This window comes from Nothobranchius furzeri, chromosome 11 (assembly GCF_043380555.1).
Source record: "Nothobranchius furzeri strain GRZ-AD chromosome 11, NfurGRZ-RIMD1, whole genome shotgun sequence".
Lineage (NCBI taxonomy): Eukaryota > Metazoa > Chordata > Actinopteri > Cyprinodontiformes > Nothobranchiidae > Nothobranchius > Nothobranchius furzeri.
Window position 1 is genome coordinate 38,385,621 of NC_091751.1, and position 20,002 is coordinate 38,405,622.

Genomic DNA, 20,002 nt, shown 5'->3' on the forward strand with positions numbered 1-20,002 from the left:
CCCCCCCCCGCCCGATTTAACGGATGGGTCAGGTTTATCCTGAGATTCTTGGCAAACCAAACATATTTCCAATATATTTATATTATATTAAATTTACTGGTCAATAGATGCTGGAATTATCGCTGAATGAAGATAAGACTGAGATCCTCATCTGTGCCCCAGACAAGCTGGTTCCCAAAGTCAGAGACTCTCTTGGTCAACTTGCTTCTCACACCAAACCTTCTGTCAGGAATCTTGGTGTGACCTATGACCCAGCTCTCACCCTGGATTCTCATGTCAGTTCCCTTGTTCGCGCTTCCTTCTTCCATCTCAGGAACATTGCTAAGCTGAGTCCCATTCTGTCCCGCTCTGAACTTGAGACCGTTCTCCACACCTTCATCTCCTCACGCTTAGACTACTGTAACTCTCTTTTCACGTGTCTGAGCAGAACCTTCCTGAACCGTCTACAGGTGGTTCAGAATGCCTGTGCTCGGCTTCTGACCAAGTCCTCCAAACACACCCACATCACCCCGCTTCTCCTCCAGCTTCACTGGCTGCCAGTCAACTTCAGGGTTCATTTCAAGATCCTGGTTCTGGTCTATAGAGCCTTACATGGACAAGCACCATCTTACATTGGTGATCTTCTTAGTCCCTACACCCCCAGCAGGTCCCTGAGGTCCAGTGGTCAAAGCTTACTGGTTGTGCAGCACCAGGCTAAAGACCAAAGGTGACAGATCATTTGCTGCTGTGGTCCCCAGACTCTGGAACTCTCTCCCCCTGAGCCTGAGATCAGTGGACTCCTTTAAAAAGCAGCTGAAGACTCACCTGTTCAGGCTTTGGTGGGACCTTCATCACCACCCTCTCCTTATTGATTTCCCTTTTTCCTGTTTATTTTCTCTCTCTCCCTTTCCTTGCATTTTTTTATCATTTTAAAACTGTGAATAAAAAAATTTCTAACTTTAAACATATGTTTAATCTATTTTTTAATCTTTTTTATACTTTAATGTATTTTTTGATTTAGTGAAGCGCCTCATGACTTGGCTTGAGAGGCGCTATATAAAAGATCGTTTTCTTTCTTTCTTTCTTTCTTTCTTTCTTTCTTTCTTTCTTTCTTTCTTTCTTTCTTTCTTTCTTTCTTTCTTTCTTTCCTGAAAGCTTGTAGAATAAACAAAACTACTTTGGCTGATTATGAGTATCGCCTCAGACACAGAAAACACCTAACCTAGAAACCTAGACAGACTGTAGCAGTAACAAAAGATTTAGCTCTTCAGTCCAGCCACGCTCCACTAGAGCCTCAGCAGGTCCACCATCGGCTAGACACAAAACACTTTTGTGTTTTGTGTCTAGCCAATCACAACACTCTATATTGTTGGCCAGGCGAAAACGTACCATAAACAATGGTAATGCTGTTTTAGCTCCTTAAGGATAAATTATTAAAAAAGCTCAGCAAAAATTTCAGCTCCTTTTTCTGGGCTTTCTTTTACCGCCGTTACTGTTGCTAGGCGACAGGAGATGTATGTCATGGGATAAATACGAAGGCTACATTTCTAATTTCCGAGCAGCTCACGTCCAGTGTTTATGGTTGACCAGTGCGAGCTCCGGACCTGCTCGGGGGGCCCTGCCCCCGCCGATGATGTGGCACTACAGGATTTGCTGGAAGTTGGCACGTTGACAAAGAAGATTTTAGTTTGTGCAAACCAAAGATGGGGTTGTAGTCTTTTCTAGTTATAGTTCTTCCTTGTAGAAACATGGATGACTTAAGCATCTTTACCTCTGTAACCACAAAGAGACTAAATTATCTCTAAAATTCATTTACTGACTTGGGGAAAGTAGGATTTGGGGAAATCTTACGAAATAGAGCACAATTTTAAAAACTTTATTGAACAAATGGCAACAACATGAGAACAAATGCAAGAATCTACCTTTATACGAAGAGCTCAGGGGTGGTAATTATTTAAATACACATGTGAATTAGGTTTAGAGCCGTTCTGTTGGTTTTAGAGCTTAACTGGTTTGAAAAATCAGGTGCTTTGTAGTTTGTCCTAGTGGTGTTGCCATTCCTGATATTAAACCTTCAGGCTAATGGCTGACTCTTGTATTAGGCTTCCCTTTGCTAGCATCTGTGTTTTAGCAGTATCATAGTTTAAAATAATGAAAGATCATAATGTCCTTCCAACTAAGACAAGAGATGACACGTTTTTGTCCCTTTAGGTTCTTATCGGTGCTAAAATGAAAGGTCAACTGCCACATCGGGTTAAGGACTTTGGCTAACACAGAATTAGCTCACAAGATGAATTCCGTGACTTTATATTTGTTGTCCGGGGGATGTGAGGTGGTGTTGGTCCCTTAAATAACGTTAATGCTGTCTGCACGTAATTGTTTGTTTCCCTTACCCCCACCCTGACCACTTGCAATTAAAGAGGATTAAATCTTGCAGACTGACTTTTTTAATTAGCCTTAAATTTAATTTGGTAGAATTAATTGGATCAGACTCTGCAGAAATAATTAAGTTCTTGATGTTTTCCTGTTGTTTTCTCTGAGCAATTCCCAGAAGTTGTTCCAAATGTCAAACTGGCTTTTAGTCTTGTATTTAATTTCATTACAAATTCATTTCAGGTAGCGTTCTTTTGTTTTTCTAAAATATGCAGACGTCCTGATGGTGCTTTTCCTTCGTACTTGTTCTCTATCTTCTTCTTTGCCTTCCTCCATTCCCTCCCCTTTTCTCCATGCTCCATCTTCATTCTGCCCTTCTCTACCACTTTGCCTCTCCCTCCATCCCTCTTTCTCCCTCCCTCCTCCTCCCAGAGTAATTCCATCTCTCTCCCAGCAAACAAAGAGAGCTAATGACATGCTGACACCGAGCCTGATGATTGAATTCATTAGGCGTGCACAATAATTGCCAGGCGGCGGCGTGCACGCACTCATCTATTCAGGGGACAGCTGTCAAATAACAAGCAAGAGAGAATGGCTTTTTATTGTTGCACTGGAATAGAGAGTGAGAGTGAATATAAGGAAAGAGCGAGAGATGCACCTGTTGTGGAAGGAGGGGAGAGAAAGATCTCAGCATGTCAATTAGGCTGATGTGTTCACGCGGGGTTGCTGGGAAGTTTACTGCCTAGGTGACACATTCGGCATCGGGACTCAGGTGCAGCTTCTGTGTTTTTATCTGCTTCTCTCTGAATCTTTTGTGTCAGAAAAGTTTTAAAATAGGCTTTGACGTGGCTATTAAACTGTCCCCGACTGGGTATGCTTAGCATTTGAATTCCACACTAAAATGGCATGCATCTATTTGCATTTCCTTTGCACGTGTGATAGAGGCAGCAGAGTAAACAGCACATGGATCGGGCTGGCCGTCCGTTATAATCACTGGTCCCAGAGAACACCTGTAAACTACTGAAACAGGAAGAGATAGCATTCGGCTGTCGGGCACCGCGGTGGAACACAAAGTCTGATAAGCGCAACTTTCTGAGAGTTCCTGTTTCTGCCTGTTCTGCAGGACTCTGCTCTACACGCAGCTGAGAGACTGCCAGCCTCTGTGCCAAGTCCTTAAATGGATCTGTTCCATCTTTTTATCTGCAGATTGGTTCTCCTGACACTTTAGGAGCCAGTTTTTAAAACTTATTTCACTGTTTTGCTCACTTCTGTAGCTCAAAAGAAGCTGTAGCTCTGCCATGGCTGATAGATACCCGCCGTTTCCGCAGAGACCTCTGACTCTATCACCTGCTGCAGTCGCTAAAGATAAAAGTGAGAATCTATTTTTTCAGTTCTAAACCCACATGGCTCATCTGATCCCAGCATTTGGTCACATCTGAGGTTGTTTGTAGGAGGTGATGAGTGGATGAGTCATCTGCTGTCAGCTTCATGTTTAAACAAAAAAAAATGTAAAGTGGTAGCTGGGCGGAGTGGCGACCACCTTTCCCTCACCTTTGTGAACCCAGACGAGGCTACCAGTATTCACCCAACATCCATAAACGTGATGTAATGCAAACGTGCTGACAGCTGGGCGCTGGTGTAAGTGAAACCTCGTTTTGCACCTGCAGATGCTTCACAATAAAAGCTCTCCTACTGTATTTACTTTAATGCACCGGTACTTGAGATTCGTCTCGGGGGAAATGATGCAACTGTGCAGCTCGAGTCTGATGCAATTTGTTTCAGACACAAATGCTAAAAGTAAATCAAATTATTCTGTCAGGCTCTCAGAGCCACCAGAAACGTCTGATCCTGATGTTTTAATGTGAAACAAGGATCCCTCACATGCTTTAAATATGTAAACATACATGTAAACTCCTAAACCTAATTCAACACTTGGGTAGAAAATGTTTTTCTGGAGCTTTTTTTGCTATAATACTAGAAAAGTTTTTCACATACTGATGGAAACCAGTACAGGGAATGGTTTGTTAAATAAAGGAATACGTTTAAGTCTCATCCAATCCTTGTGACTCTATTCCTAATGTGTCCATCAAACTGATCTCTGACTGTTCCTCCCAGGGGCGGATTCAGCAATTTGGGGGCCCAAGGCGAACACAGACATGGGGCCCCCTTACACTAAATTTTCGACAATCTTATCTTTAACTGGATTTGCGAAACTCTCCCCTCTTCTGACATGAGTTATTTTTATTAGTCCTCCCTTTGAGTGCCTTCAATGTTTGCTCTGCTTTCTTCTTCTCGTCAGTGCTCCTGTGCTTTTGCCTTTCACTTTTTTTTCTATTTTCCATTTTGGTCCATGTTTTCCTCCCTTTAAACATTGTTCACTGTCTTTCCTTTTCTGCTTCCTTTTGATGTTTACATTAAAAAACGACGCCACTTTTGGAAGTAAAGATAAAAGCTTTTTTAAAGCAAGCTGCTTCTTTCTCTTATGGAGCCACTAGGATAACTCCATTTCATGCTTTATGTTTTGACTACGTCGCCTCTTGTCAGTGCGCCCCAGGGCAGCTGTGGCTACATCGTAGCTCATCACCATCAGTGTGTGAATGGTGTAGTGTAAAGTGCTTTGGAGTCCTTACTCTGAGAGGTGTTATAGAAGTGCGGGTCATTTATCATTTATCATTACTGCTTCGAGTTTGTTACGAGCGCTCCCGCCTCTCTCCTTCTTCTTCTGCATTCTCTTCTTCTTATTCGTGGTCTTATGACACTTGGCAAACAACAATTTGGTGCATTACTGCCACCAACTTGATTGAACTGGAATGACTACATATCACTTCCTGTTTGTGCATCAGCATCTTAAAGAAATAGTCCAATGTGGCATTAACAGAGGGGTGCCAGCAATCGGGCCTAGGGGCCCCCCCAACATAAAGGGGCCCCAGGCGGCTGCCGACTTATGCCTAATGGTAAAATCCCCACTGGTTCCTCCCCCATCTACACACACCCTTCTATGTGTGGAAGTCAACCAGAGCAGTGCTAGCTGTATTAGCTAGCATAATAAATTTTTATACGGTTACGTAGGTTCCTTGTGTCAGGAAATACGTTAGAAAAGGTGTCAACAGCGGGTCGAGAAGGTACGATAACCGTAACCGTTGGGTCCTGTAGTCTAGAGGCGCGGCTTAGGGGCGGAGCCTGAAGAAGGGGAATGTTGCTTTTTCAACACATGCAGAATAAAAATGTTGTAATGTAAAACGCTGAATAAGCTAATAAGCGAGCAGTGATGGTAAAGTGAGTGATTCTGTTATGATGCAAATAAAATGTCTGAAAAAGAAGAAAGTTTTTACTGGCGACCCAAGCTAACCGTAGCAGTAAGCTAACCTGCTCCTATCTCTGTGTAAATTATACAACTAACGTGTTAAAGAGCGTGATGTCGATGCTTCCAGATATTCCATCTTATTTTGGATGCATCCTGTTTCTGTTTTGTTTTTGTTCCAGAAACCAGAGGAGGATGAACTCGTTCTGACCCCCGACGGAACCAGAGAGTTCCTGACCTTCGAGATCCCGCTCAGCGACTCGGGTTCTGCAGGCTTGGGCGTCAGCGTCAAAGGGAACCGCTCCAAGGAAAACCACGCAGATTTGGGAATCTTCGTCAAATCCATCATAAATGGAGGAGCAGCTTTTAAGGTTCAAAGCAAATCTTTTTATTTATTAATGATCTGAGGGTAAATATTAAGATTATCAGAGGTCTGTTTAGGATTTTATTTATCCATAATTTTATTTGAGGTGCATCATAATAAATTTTTAATGACTTTTTAATTAAAAGAACATAATAAAATGTGTTGATCTTTAACACTTTATGCTCAGTTAGGAAATAATGTAATTTATTTACTTTACTGCTGGAAAACAGGAACATAGAAGCCTTCCAGTAAACTTTCATCACTTTTAATCACTAAAAAATACAAAAAATGTAGAAAATATGTCACTTTAGAAATGCAGCTGATCCTTAACAGGTTTGTGTGTTATAAAGAGTAAATGCTTTTTAATAATTGGCATCTTTGAGTTGTTTTATTTATTTATTTATTTATTTATTTATTATCAGTCTTGTAACATTTTCCATGCATTTGGTTTAAAGTAACGTCATTTATTTCAACAACCCCTTTCACCGTCTCCTAAATAGGACTGAAATAACGAATAATTAATGTGCAAATGCATCTGTCAGTAGTAGATTATCCATTTGCATAAAGTAACATTTATAATCATTTGAGTTTAAACCACATTATGAGGCGCTGACAGTCTTTTCACCCCCATAGAATAAAGAATAAAAAGAACAAAGCTTCAGCTGTAATTAGAGCACCGTGTGACCCACTTTCTTTAGTTAATATCTGTTGTAGCGTAGTTGTTTCAGTTCTTCTCAAACTTGTTTAGTATTTTACAGCCCAAAGTCATCAAAGTGAGACAAATGAAGATGTTGTTTGCTTCTCGTTTGTACGTTCTGTATCCCGTACTACTCTCTTCTTACCTAAAGGACGGACGGCTCAGAGTTAACGACCAGCTGATTGCTGTAAACGGGGAATCGCTGTTGGGCAAAACTAACCAAGATGCCATGGAGACGTTACGCAAGTCCATGTCGACGGAGGGCAACAAGCGAGGGATGATCCAGCTGATCGTGGCCCGACGAGTCACCAAGAGGACTGAGGTGAGGGACGAGGAGGCGGGTGCTGGCTTCCAGCTTTAAGTTCAGTAGGAAATAAAGCAAGAATGTTATGGAAGTAACTTTGGAGGGGCCGTAGCCAATCAGATAGCAGGACTTCATACCTTGTAGGCAGCAGACCACTGCTGCATCTTCCATGAATAGGTAGTCGAAGCAGACTCAGACCTAAAGCTCAGACAAGCAGCTGCTGTGTGAAAATGATGAATCCCATTGAAACAATCTTAGTACATTAGCATCCAGATGTTTGGTGCATTCTGGCTGTTGTGAGTAAACTGAGTGGCAACTGGCTGAAAGTGAACAAAAATCCAGAGTTTTGATGCATCATTCATGTCTGTACTCCAAAGGTTTTGGGAGTAGACCCCATTTGTTTAAGACTCTCTTTATTTATTCATTTATATATTGTTAGTCGCAGACTTGTCTCTTTGGCAGGCCATGTGACTAGAGTGCAGAGCTGCAGAAAGGGACAATTTTCACATGAACAAAGTCTTCCTATTGACACAATTTTTGCAGTAAATGCAAAGAGTCATCTATGAAACCATGAAGATGTGTGTGTGTGTGTGTGTGTGTTGAGCCAGTGTAGCTCTCATTTCTATAAGACACACAGTCCACTCAAATATTAGCTGACAAGGTGCAGAGAGCCCAACAAGTCTCCCATTCACCACAACTGTCCTCAACGTTTCCTGGAAGATCTTAAAGCGGCCTAAAGCCTGAACTAGGCTCAAACGAGTTATCATGAAGCTGCTTCGGTTTGTCAGAGGCCAGCGTTTATGACTAATTTATTCTTTTAGTGATGTTTCAAGGTCAAAGCTTATTCAAGCAGGATGATCTCAAATGGCACAAATTCGTCCGGAGCGACGGCGGCACAGGAGTTAAGTGCTCGCCTCATAATCAGAAGGTTGCGGGTTCGAGCCCCGCTCAGTCTGTCGCTATTGTTGTGTCCAAGACACTTAACTCCCCTTTCCTGCTGGTGGTGGTTGGAGGGACCGGTGGCGCCAGTGCTCGGCAGCCCAAGGGCAGCTGTAGCTACGTCGTAGCTCATCCCCACCAGGGTGTGAATGTGTGTGTGAATGAGTGATTGTTTTGTAAAGCAACTTGGGGGGTTCCAGGATTGTAGAAGGTGGTGTGTCAAATACAGGTCGTTTACCATTCAGCATTTGGAGGATTCCTCATTGTTGTTATGACGTATTTTTAGGTGTTTCACAAATTATTTCACTACAGTGACTCAAAATGCCAAGAAAAGCAAAAGCACACCTGCCCAGACCAAGCCAGTCGATTCTGATGGGTGCGCCCTTCGGTTTGGACAAAATTAAGTTTAATGGGGAAAAAACAATAAAGGAAGAGGAGAGACCTCTTAAGGGGTGAAAAACAATAGAATACTTGTGTCAGAGCGTTCACCATGCAACACATTAATTCCATTTGTTTCTACTGCAGATCCTTTCAAAGGTCATGCTGTGTGTGTGTGTGTGTGTGTGTGTGTGTGTGTGTGTGTGTGTGTGTGTGTGTGTGTGTGTGTGTGTGTGTGTGTGTGTGTGTGTGTGTGTCGCGCAGCTGCCTCCTATTTCACACTAAGATTTCACACTTTCACACCTCAGAGTTTTTCTCCCCGACTTCTGTTAAGCGAGCCGTTCTGGTGGAAAACTGAAGGATAAACACGCCGCATGAAGACGCGTCTTCAGAAGTTATGGAGCTAAATTAGCATTTCGTTCATTACATTTCCAGTCCAGTTCAGCCAGCTAGCCTTTTTATTGCAACAGAAACACAGGTCAGATTGTTTACTTCTGTGTTTTTCAGAAATGAATTTAGCTTTGATCAAATAAATGGAGCTTAGGATGTGCACATGAACAGTATTCATAAAATACTCCATAGCAGACCACCATGTGAGCATCCAGGTGTGCTGGCCCATCCACACTCACTCATGCCTGCCTCTGTGCAGGTGGAGGAGCCAAAACAGCTGAGAACTTTTATTTTTTCCTCCCTTCAATGTCATGTCTTTACATTCCCTCTTCACCTTTGCATGGCGCCTGCTTGAGAGCTGAGCATGTGTGTGTGTGTGTGTTTGTGTGTGTATGCCTCTGGCACTACCAGACTTCACTGTTCTCCTTCTCCAACCTGGTGTGTCAGAGTTTAGATTTCCCCTCGGCCCGTCTGGTAATTGAAAGCAGAGGCTAAGCCTGAAGCTGTGTTTCTGTGTTCGTGCATGTGTGCACGTGTGTTTGCATCAGCCTGTCTGCATGTATATATAAATTAAGGTACATGAGTGTAGTGAAGGGTATAGTTTGTGCAATCAATGTATGTATTCGTTATTTTCAGGGGATTTCTTTCTCTGTGTTTGCTAACAGACGCCTTGTGTGCGCGTGTTGCAGGCTTGCCAGCGCAGTGGGACTTCACAGAGTGCATGAAGAATGAATAAAATTTGAGCTTTGAGAGTCTATCTGTGCTTCCCATGCACAGCTGGAGGCATGGACCGAGGCTGCCAAAGTGTTTGGCTATTTATAAAAAAATAAACAAGTTGTGTCCAAAAAGTGAAAAACAAAGATGGAAAACAATTTAGTACAGTTTTACTGAGAAAGCCTGCTCAGAGTCTCTGAGAGGTTACTGCATGATAACACATCATAACCAGCTGCCAGTCAAATGTTAGTTAAAGCCTTATCACAACTAATTACTGTGGGATGAAAAGCCTTGGCTCATTTTGACATTTACTGACATATGGGATCAAATAATCCTGCGTTTTTGGTCCTCCACATGTCTCCACCCCCTGACAGCCAGTCTTAAATCAATCTGTAATGTTTGTCGCTGCATAAATCACAAGCCCAACTGCTCCTTTCCTTCCTCCATCCCAGAAACACTCTCAGAAAAGAGCTCCACACTCCCACACCCAGCGGGATCAAGGCCTTCCCAGGGCGCGCCTATCAGCCTGAATATGCAATGAGCTGCAGCGCGATTTGTCGATGCGGTGTCAGTCTGGCAAATCCCTTCTGCTATTACGGAGGCATTTCACCCCGGCTCCTCCATCAGCCAATTCATTAACTACCTCATTTAAAGTCAGCAGCAGCAGTCGCTGCACCATATGGCGACCTTTGAAATGAGTTTGTTTCCGAAGTAGATTTGTTGATTTTGTGTGAAGTTTGTTCTGCTGCGTTTGTTTGACCAGGAAAAGACACCGCAGCTCCTAACTAAGGTGCTATCTGTTTTCAGTAAAACATGAACTCTGCAGGAACTGTGTGTTAATAATAATAATATTAGCTTGTCTCCGGGTTTTTTTTTGTGCTCCTCTTTATGGCAAATTAAAGATTCGGAAAAGTTTTGCATGCAGGGCTGCTTTGGCAGCTCTGTTTCTGAGTGAAGGTTGCAGGTTCGAATCCCAGCTGCGGCCTTTCTGAACCTTTCAAGTTGTTTGCCTCTGTGTGTGCCTGTGATGGACCGGAGACATGTCCAGGTTGTCCCCCGCCTCTCCCCTAATGACTGCTGGAGATGGACACCAGCTCACTGCAGCCCTACTGAAGGACAAGTAGGTCAGGAGATGAGTGAAAAGGTTTTGCATCTAAGTAAAATCCTTGCTGAAATCGTCGCCACATGAAGAGGAAATCCTGCTCATCTGCACATTTAAGAAGTCATTCTCCACAACGATATTTCTAACTCAATCTTCTCAGCATTTCCTGTCGCCTCTCTGTAAACTGAACCTGCATGTTTGCATCAGATTCTCGTGGACAGCGGTTATTACAACACCTCTAACATTTAGTAAGAGGCAGGGATCATCGGTCAAAGACCTTTTGCCAAAATCGAATCCCAGCCTGGCCAGTTACAGTCATTGATCGGGGTAATTTGGCTCCAGTATTGACTCCGGCGTTATTGTTCGTTACGTGATGCCAGCGATGATGGTTATCTTTATAGCGAGGGCTGTCATCACCGTCAGCAAGAAATACAGACGCCATAGCAAATCAATAGAGTCAACGATCCAATGAACAAACACCGAAGGCTCAGACACCCACCGAATCACGCACTCGCACTCTCAGGCTGGAGATGTGAGCTTATGGGTGACAGACCCTGCAAATGGTCTATTTGTCCAGCAAACAAGAAAGTGTCATCAGAGGTCTTGAGGGAAATGTCAACATGGTAGCAAGTTAACCTTCTTGCACAGGGCTCAGCTGGCTCGCTAACAGCCACCAGTCTATTGAAAATCCATGCTCGTTTATCCTCGTTATCTCCCAGCTCGCATCAGCATGGAGAGCTGTCCTTCTCTGTTCATCTACTACTCTTTAGTAAATATTAGCACGGCCTTTAGGGTTATCTTTCTCTTTATTGGTCCATGAAGTCCTAAAAGACCTCAACACAGTTTGAACTATTCAAGGAGGAATTTATGTTTGTGTGTGAATAAAAACAGCATCACTTCCCGTTTCTTTAGGAGGCTCCAGGGAGCCCGCCGGGACCCCAGCAAACTCTGAACACCAGCCTGGACGATCACGAACGCAGAATCTCCCACTCCTTGTACGGGGACCTCGAAGGCTTCGATGACAACCTGACGCCACGTCAAGGAACAATTCCACGCACAATAGGTAGGACATATTTGTGCTACACACACACACACACACACACACACACACACACACACACACACACCCACCTTATTCAACGGGAAAATCTGCCTGTTTTAGCTGGGTTTTGGTTATTTGGAGCCGTATTTCTTGTAGACATAATTAGCTGCAGACTGCTGGAAAAACATCTTGTCAGTTTTTTCACTCTTTCTGAAAACCGCCTCTGCTCACACACACACACACACACACACACACACACACACACACACACACACTTCGTTTTTCTAGCGACGGTGGCACAGGAGTTAAGTGCTCGCCCCGTAATCGGAAGGTTGCAGGTTCGAGCCCCGCTCAGTCTATCACTGTCGTTGTGTCCTTGGGCAAGACACTTAACCCACTTTGCCTGCTGGTGGTGGTCGGAGGGACCGGTGGCGCCTGTGCTCGGCAGCCTCGCCTCTGTCAGTGCGCTCCAGGGCAGCTGTGGCTACATCATAGCTCATCCCCACCAGTGTGTGAATGTGTGTGTAAATGGGTGAATGACTGATTGTGTTGTAAAGCACCTTGGGGGGTTCCAGGACTCTAGAAGGCGCTATATCAAATACAGGCCATTTACATTTTCTAAAAGTTTTTGTGTTTGTAGTGCTGCATTTCCACCAGTGCTTATTCAGCGCAGCTCGACTTGATTCTACCGGGTTCCAAGGTGTTTCCACCACTAACGGGCTCCAGCTTTACCCCGGCTTTCCACAGGAGCCGTCAGCAGCACGTTACTGCAGCAGCACGTCATAGCTGCTGATTGGAACCGCTGTGGTCAACAGAACCTTTTCCACCGGAGCCGTCAGCAGCGCGAGTCGGCCGCGTCTCAGGAGCAGCATGTCGCGGCCTTTACGCGTCGGTTCTATTTTCTACGCGCGACGCCTCTGAAACGAGTCAAGTTCGACATTTTTGGGGAAGGAAAGACAGGAAATCGGACGCGGAAATGGAGAGAAGCTCCCGAGATTTTCAGAATAAAGAACGTACTGCCTTCCGGTTGCTTTACTTTAAAAAAGGTTACTAACTGTGCGACCCCGTGAGAAGTTATCACCTAGCTAGCGGCCTCCTTTGTTTTTCAGGTCCGTATTGGCGATTATAAAACGGACAGAACATAAAACACAAACCGTGTTGTAATTTTCTCCTGCTTGTTGTTGTGTTTACTGACGAAGTCACTCGTGTGACTTCGTGCTCTGTCGGTGACAGCTGCTCCCCTGCTGCTTCGCGTCTCGTGGGAAGGGCCAAGCAGCAGCTTACGCGAGCAAGACGTGCTGCTGCAGTAACGTGCTGCTGACTGCTCCCGTGAAAACCCGGGGTTAGAACTTGCTTCAGTATTGTTTCAGGCCCACTGAGCTGTGCCAAAAATGTGACGTAATTGATTGTTAGCCACTGACTGGCTTGGGGGGTGGAGTCACTGGTTGCTCCAGAGTTTTCCAAGTCTCTTCTTTTCAGACTGAGCAGAATTTTTACCATTGCTACCAATGTGTGACGAGTATGTTATTTAACCCTCTCAGGCTCAAAATAAGTTTTGATAAAAGGACGAACAACTACGTCATTCAGGGGTACTTCTGAGTTAAAAAATGCTCATGAAATAAGTTTCTGGAGTAACCAGGTGGGTAGGTTTTAACGTTGCAAATCTGCCATGCCTGCCTCCAGATGGTTATAGGTAGGGTGGGATTTTCTGGTAAAAGCTATTGTAGCAAGCTACGTAAAGAATAAAAAAAATTCAAAGGTCCAACCCCCTGTCTATAGGCTTCCCATCTAAGTCACACAATTAGCTCATATTTTCTGCTCGTTGTTGGCAGCTTTTTTTTTTTTTCCGTGATTCCTGATGTACCACAGCTACGTGACAGCCGCAGAGCCTCCGGTGGAGGTCAGGAGTTCTCCGGACTCGTTCCCCACTGAAGGGTTAAGAGATAGAAGCCACTGGGACCGAGATCTGAGATCCAGCAGGGAGAACTGGAACCTCTTCCACTACTTCACTCAGGCTGACATACCGTGTATCAATTTAGTATGCTAGCTGTTGTAGCCCAGCTTTAGCCTCACTTCCTGTTCAGCTGCTCCAAGCCAAAATCATGAAGACCAGGATGTTCACAACAACCGGATGAGGTTTTTCCAGGATTGTACCTTTCAGAGGAGATGAAAGTATTCCTATTTTTGACTAAATATGTAATTTATTAGTTACCATCAGTTTCTGAAGAGCATTCCAAGCTAACGGCAAAATGGAAAACATCCCCTACCCACCATTACCTCATGGTTAGATAGGTGGCATGACAACAACACACACCTTCATGAAACAGGAATTACTTCTGTGTTAAATGAACAAGTTGATCCAAACAAAGTTGAGTGTAAATTCATTAAAACAGAGGAAGAGTTGATGCACCAACTTTTAATCAGTTCTTTAAATGAGCTCCTGCTAACACTGCCTCATTAATCAGCACAGCACAATGTTAAAGTGAGAACTCCATTTTCCTTTCATGCAAATTGGATGACATCTGCACCGTTGTGAGTGTAAACAAAGAAGAGAGTGTTAATAGGTGAGACTCCATCATGCTGCCACGCCGGCGACGTTCATCCGAGCTTAACGAACAGTAGAGGGTTGTAATGCGGGGAGGGGTTGAAGGTCAAAAGCATGAGGCAGATTAGTCAGGAGATCCAGGATTTAACAAGATCTCCGTCACTTAGCCGACCAGACGAATGGATGTTTACGTCTTCAGTGGCATCAGAGCAAATGTTGATCCAGATTTCACACACACACACACACACACACACACACACACGATCATAACAATTACTGGCAGCTAACTGAATTTCTTCCTTTACATAAAATAAAATGAAATGCTTGATTTAGAAGTCGGTCAAACGGAGCCGATGGACCGGAACCATTACCTTGAAAACAATAAACAAATGGAAAGAACAAAGAATTTAGCTTTTTACATAAATCTGTGTCTTTATTCGACTTATCAGCATATGAAATTGGCTTTTTTGTCTTTTCGGACATTTACAGGATTTGATTGACCTGCTGAAACATTTTTGCTGCCGTCACTGAAATTCAACTATTTCATATTAAATGTTTGACTAATTAGAAGAAGAGCTGTTTCACCATTATTACTATTTGACCTTTAAAAACTATTTGAATTCTCAATATAAAGATTAATATTCTTCCCAAACTGCTTCATGCAGTCGTTCCCCTCCAACCTGAACCCGGAACGTGGGTTTAGTTTCAACTTCGACCTTAACATTTTAGGGAAAATTGTTATAATGGTTCTTTACTGTACTACCTCTGACCTGAAGGTCACCAGAACTGGGTCCAAGAGAGATTTCAGAGTCGTGGTCGAGGGAGGGTCGGATTTATTCATAATGTTATGTGTGTTTATGCGAGGGGGTGGGGGGTTAAACAGCAGGGACAAACATCGTGATTTAAGCCAGTGGCCTCAGCTCGGTGCTGTTAAACAGGTGTGTGTGTGTGTGTGTGTGTGTGTGTGTGTGTGTGTGTGTGTGTGTGTGTGTGTGTGTGTGTGTGTGTGTGTGTGTGTGTGTGTGTGTGTGTGCGTGTGTGTGTGTGTGTGTGTGTGTGTGTGTGTGTGTGTGTCTGTGACCATTCTTTTACATGTATTATGGCTGAAACATATAGTTCTATTAATAGTTTGCATTTTAAGAGTTAACTGTAGTTTAACACATTTCTGGGTGAGTAGGTTACTGAGGTTCCCAAGTGGAAAAGAAATCTGACTGAACAGTCTTAAATCATTCTTGTTGGATGACTTTTCAATGTTTTCAGATTTGTTTACGTTAAAAACTAACACATTTATACTTATTGTGTTAAAATCCCAAAGATTATGTACAGTCTCATACGGTGTTGTGAATGGTCCCTGGCTACCACCATGCCAAGTTTTATCTGTTGTTGCATTAAGGCCAGTGAGCTGTGGTAGCCATCTTAAATTGGGCTTATTTCCAAAGTTACTCAGGAAAAGAATCCAGCGGTTCCTTTTTAGCTAACAGGCGCTACTGTTGATGCTAACGTTTTGGACAAACGCAGCAGGTGTGAACTACTGCGACCCCAAATGGTAGCGTGTTCTCTATGAACCTGCTGGAGTCATTTTGTGTTTTCTGTAGTCACTTGGGTGTGGCGGACATCTTTAATTGTGACATGGTAAACAAAGATCTACTTTCAAACCAAACGATGAGCTACGATACACCAGCCTATCAAAGTTCACCAGCTTTGTCTATAAACTTTATTTTGTTTCAGTTATTTCCAATTAAAGCTGATAAAATTCCTTTAAATTTAGTAATGGCGTCATTTGACACACTTCAAATAAAAAAGTGTTTTTTTAACTAATTTTTGTGTGTTTGTGTGAAATTTGAACATTCCTTGACTTTTCCCTCTTGCACTTAAAATGGCTGCACAGCACTACAGACAGGGTAATAAATGTGTGCATTCTGGGTTAATCACCCGTCTTAAATCCACTTCAGGGAGTCGGGACAGTGCTTGTGTTGGTAACGACAGAGCAGTAGTGTGTGTGGTCTAGCTGAAGACAGTGGACGGTAATTTACTGTAGTGTTTTCCTGGAAATTAACTCACATTTGGTTTGAATCCATCACAAGATTTTGGAAGAATAAAACACAAAAAGGCCAACTCCAGTTTCAGGACCCAGCAGCTCCCAGATGTGCACGCATGTAAACGTAAAGCAGAGCTTTTGCATCCTCAGCAATCATTCCTGGAATGGATTATTGAGAGTGCTGGGGGGTCTTTCACAGTTGCCTGGAATAAGTCTGTTGTAAGGCTGCCACAAAACATAAATCATGCATTAGTCTTCCTCAGAAGACAACATTATTCCCATTCAGAATGCATTGGCTTACGTTCTGGCCTGTGCACACACTTAAATCGTTCACTGCCTCTGTGCACCCTGAAGATGCCGGGGATAAAGGAGATACTTAATTATTCCTTCAGGCCAATAGCTTTCAACGCCCAGCACCCATGGCAATAACCTCCTTACTAATTATGCAAATAGATGGAGACAAGACAAAATGAAAAGAAGAGAGAGGGTAAAAAACCCCTCTGCTTGTCTGCTATTCTCACCTCGTGCCATTTCCATTTTTATCTTGACAGTTTTTCCTCCCCGGTTCTATTCTCACCCCTGTTTGCCTTCAGGTATTTAGTAATTTTATACAACATGATGATGGCCTCTACAGCAGACGCTATAATAAAATGCCGCCCATTGTTGGGCTGCAGCTCAGTCACACGTTACTGTGTCCTCTGGGATCTTTAATGAGTGTATCTGGCTTGATTCTCAGGTGATGTTGGGCGTTCGCTCCGTCCACATGACCGTGTTATTGTTGCTGGATGTTGGCTGCCCTCGGGCTCCTGGCACTAAAACAAAGAGGCCCCTTTTTTGTGTTTTGCTGTTTATACCAGGCCACCGAGCTGACATATTCATTGGTTTTCTACTCAGTAGCTGCCAGTTGATTGTACTGCAGTGATTCAAACTGTGACATTGATGGGATTCTCAGTGTTGCGCATTGGACTGCTTAGGGAAATGGGATTAAGTGGTTCTATGAGTGCACATTTGTGTGTGTGTGTGTGTGTGTGTGTGTGTGTGGTCTTGTAAAGAGAGAGATGCTGAGGTGGAGGACTCACTCAGACTCCCAGATTCCCGGTGATTAACCAACATGAACAGCAGGACTAACTAAAACCAAAAGCTCTGACTTAAACAGCCAAGATGGCCTCAGATATGTGAGCGTGTTATCTTTAAACAAATTATCCTTACAAGTGTCCTGTTGTAAAAGCAATTCATTCCTCTTAAACCAATTAAGTGTATGCAGCCATGCGTTTCTGCACGCATTAACCTCGTGAATGTTCCAGCGGCCGACAAGCTTTCAAAGTAAGTAAGTTAGTCCAGTTTGTGGTTTGTAGAAAACCATGTAGGTTAAATCTATCCTGTTAGAAAACATGTTTGTAAAGAACAGGAAACAGTCAACTTTGTGTTTAAATGTTATGTGAGTTGTCATCAGTCTGGTAAAAGTGGGTTTCAGTACCCTCTAGAGGTGTGTGGGGTCGTATTTATCGTAAAAACCCCGACTGTCCCAGTGTTTGCTGGTAAAACAAACTTTATGTTGTCGCAAGCTGTTTTTCACCAGTACAGCTAGCCTAGTGAACTAGACCAAATTCTTGCTTTGCAAAGAATGGTCTAGGCATGCTCCATTGGAACCTCAGCAGCTCCTACCAGGACTCTGGCTAGCCAATCACAGCTCTCTAGAGGGGTTTCAAAGACATAAAGAGCTGTGATTGGTCCATAATGGTGGGCCAATCATAGTGCTCTATCTGCTTAGTGAACAAATCACAGAGCTTTATCCGCTTTGTGGGCCAATCAGGGCACTCTATATGCCTGGTGGGTGGGATGATGCAACAGAGTGAAACAAGGGTATGTCACATTCATTGTCCAGTAGCATGCAGAGATCATTTGAAAGACAACGGTAGAACCCACCCCACAACCGAGAGCCGTCAATGGAGCATGGCCAGACTAAATAATACATTTATTTAGTCTGGCTTGCCAGGCTACAGTACAGCCATAATCAGGTGTGAACGCTGACCAACGAAGTTACATTTATGCAATGACTGAAAATTATAAATGGAAATGAGACATTTTTCCTGGCACTGGGTTCCTTTTGAAACCATTTAGAGAAAACCAGGAACGCCAGAAGAAATGCCAGGGTTGGGCTTGGGTCTTGATGTTTTGTTCATGGTTGATTGTAGAGTGGAGTTAGATCTGCTCCCATTGATCGGTAGCTTCATCTACAGTAATGAGAAGAAGCAGCAGAGGTTGTTTTTCGTTCCATCCCTCTGTGGTCATGACAGGAATAAAGGCTCATTTCTCCAAAAGCTTCCTCTGTGGGGTTGGGTGGGTCTTTACAGAGAAGCTCCATCATCTGCCAGGAGCTCGGAGGAGAGCCGTGGCTTCTCATTTAAAGGAGTCCGCTGAGGTGATCCAGGGGTCATTCTCCAGGTTTTCCAGGAGGTGACCTGAGGGCTAAGCCAGAACCTGCTGGAGAGACTACACGTATATTCCATGGCCTAGAAATGTTTCCTTCTCCTACCTCATCAATCCAACCTCGAATATGTGAAAAAACTAAAGTGTTCCACAAGCTTCAACTCTGAGACAATGTTTTGAGTTTGGGGCAGGATCTCGTCTCTGCTGTTTGTGGGTGACGTGGTCCTCTTAACGCCATCAAACCATGACCTTCAACTGTGGTTGGGGAGGTTCGCAGCTGAGAGTGAAGAGGCAGGGGTGAGGATCAGCTTGGTCAGGGGACAGGTCCTACTTAAATATCTCAGGGTCTTCATGGATGAGGAAAGGAGGGAGTGGGAGATCAACTGGCTAGTGAGCCTGTGTCTGTTGTGATGAAGAGGAGATAAGCCAGAAAGCAAATTTGTTCCAGTCCTCACCTATGAAAGAAGAAAGGCCAATAGCAGTAGCTGAAATTAGTTTCCTTCGTAGGGAGCCAGGCTCCGCCTCAGAGTGGGTGAGGGTCTCGAACATCCAGGACAGACTCGGAGTATGCTGAGGTATTTGTGAGGGTCGACCGAGTACACGCTGAAGGGATTATATGTCCACGTTGGCCAGGAAACACCTTGGAATCCTCCTGGTGGAGCGGATGGTGGTAGCTAGGGAGAGGATGGTTTGGGCCTCTCTGCTGGCGCTGCTAGCCTCTCACCCAGACGGGGATAAGCATGCAAACCAACACTCCGCTTCTGAATCAAGGTGAAAAACGGATAAACCATGCTGGTAACCCCGTGTTTGGCCCTTACTCGGGTCACTCACCTTCACACCGCCTGATCCCTCGTTTGTTTTCTCCGTTCAGCTGGTCTTCATCGGTTCACCTCACCCACACCCCCCGGTCTCTGGTACCCGAGCTCAGTTCTGAGAATCAGCAGGCCTGGCTCAGGTCCGCCGCTTTAAACTCCAAACGCTTTCTAATGACAAACACACTTCTCCCTGAGCTCGCTACACAAGCCCGTTGTGCTGCGTTGACGCCACCCTCTCTTTTTATGCCAATTTCAAAACCCAGATTAAAGACGGAGTCATGCGCTGCATATCAACGCTGGTTTTAAGCTCTGCTTTCACTGCCTGAAAGAGGAGACTATTATATATTTTCTGCCTGTGCTGAGGGAAGTTTTTATCTTTGTTTCTGAGGGCACAGCTTGAATTAATCTTTGTGTTTTGATATAAAAACACCGTTGTGCTTGCTGACAAACTGCCTTTGGTAAAAGCTGATCAGCTTGGAGCAGTTTCGCTCTGCTTTTAGATCTCGAAGTGAGTTCCTTAGGCTTCAAAGTTGCCCTGTTTTGAAATCCAGGGTCTATTAAATGTCACCCTTTTTATAAATTTCTGTGTGC

General features: G+C 44.0%; 1 protein-coding gene across 7 annotated transcripts in view; it reads left to right on the top strand.

Moving 5' to 3' along the window:
• The window catches only part of pard3ab (par-3 family cell polarity regulator alpha, b), a 283,974-nt gene that overhangs the window by 160,884 nt on the left and 103,088 nt on the right, over positions 1 to 20,002 (top strand). For all 7 annotated transcript variants that reach the window (XR_008563780.2, XM_015956043.3, XM_015956044.3 and 4 more), the window contains 3 exons: positions 5,836 to 6,024; positions 6,866 to 7,036; positions 11,454 to 11,604. Coding sequence is in view for 6 of the 7 variants with exons in the window: in XM_015956043.3 (XP_015811529.3) it covers positions 5,836 to 6,024; positions 6,866 to 7,036; positions 11,454 to 11,604 (511 nt within the window). In the remaining variant the exon portion in view is untranslated. The remainder of the gene's footprint in view (positions 1 to 5,835; positions 6,025 to 6,865; positions 7,037 to 11,453; positions 11,605 to 20,002) is intronic.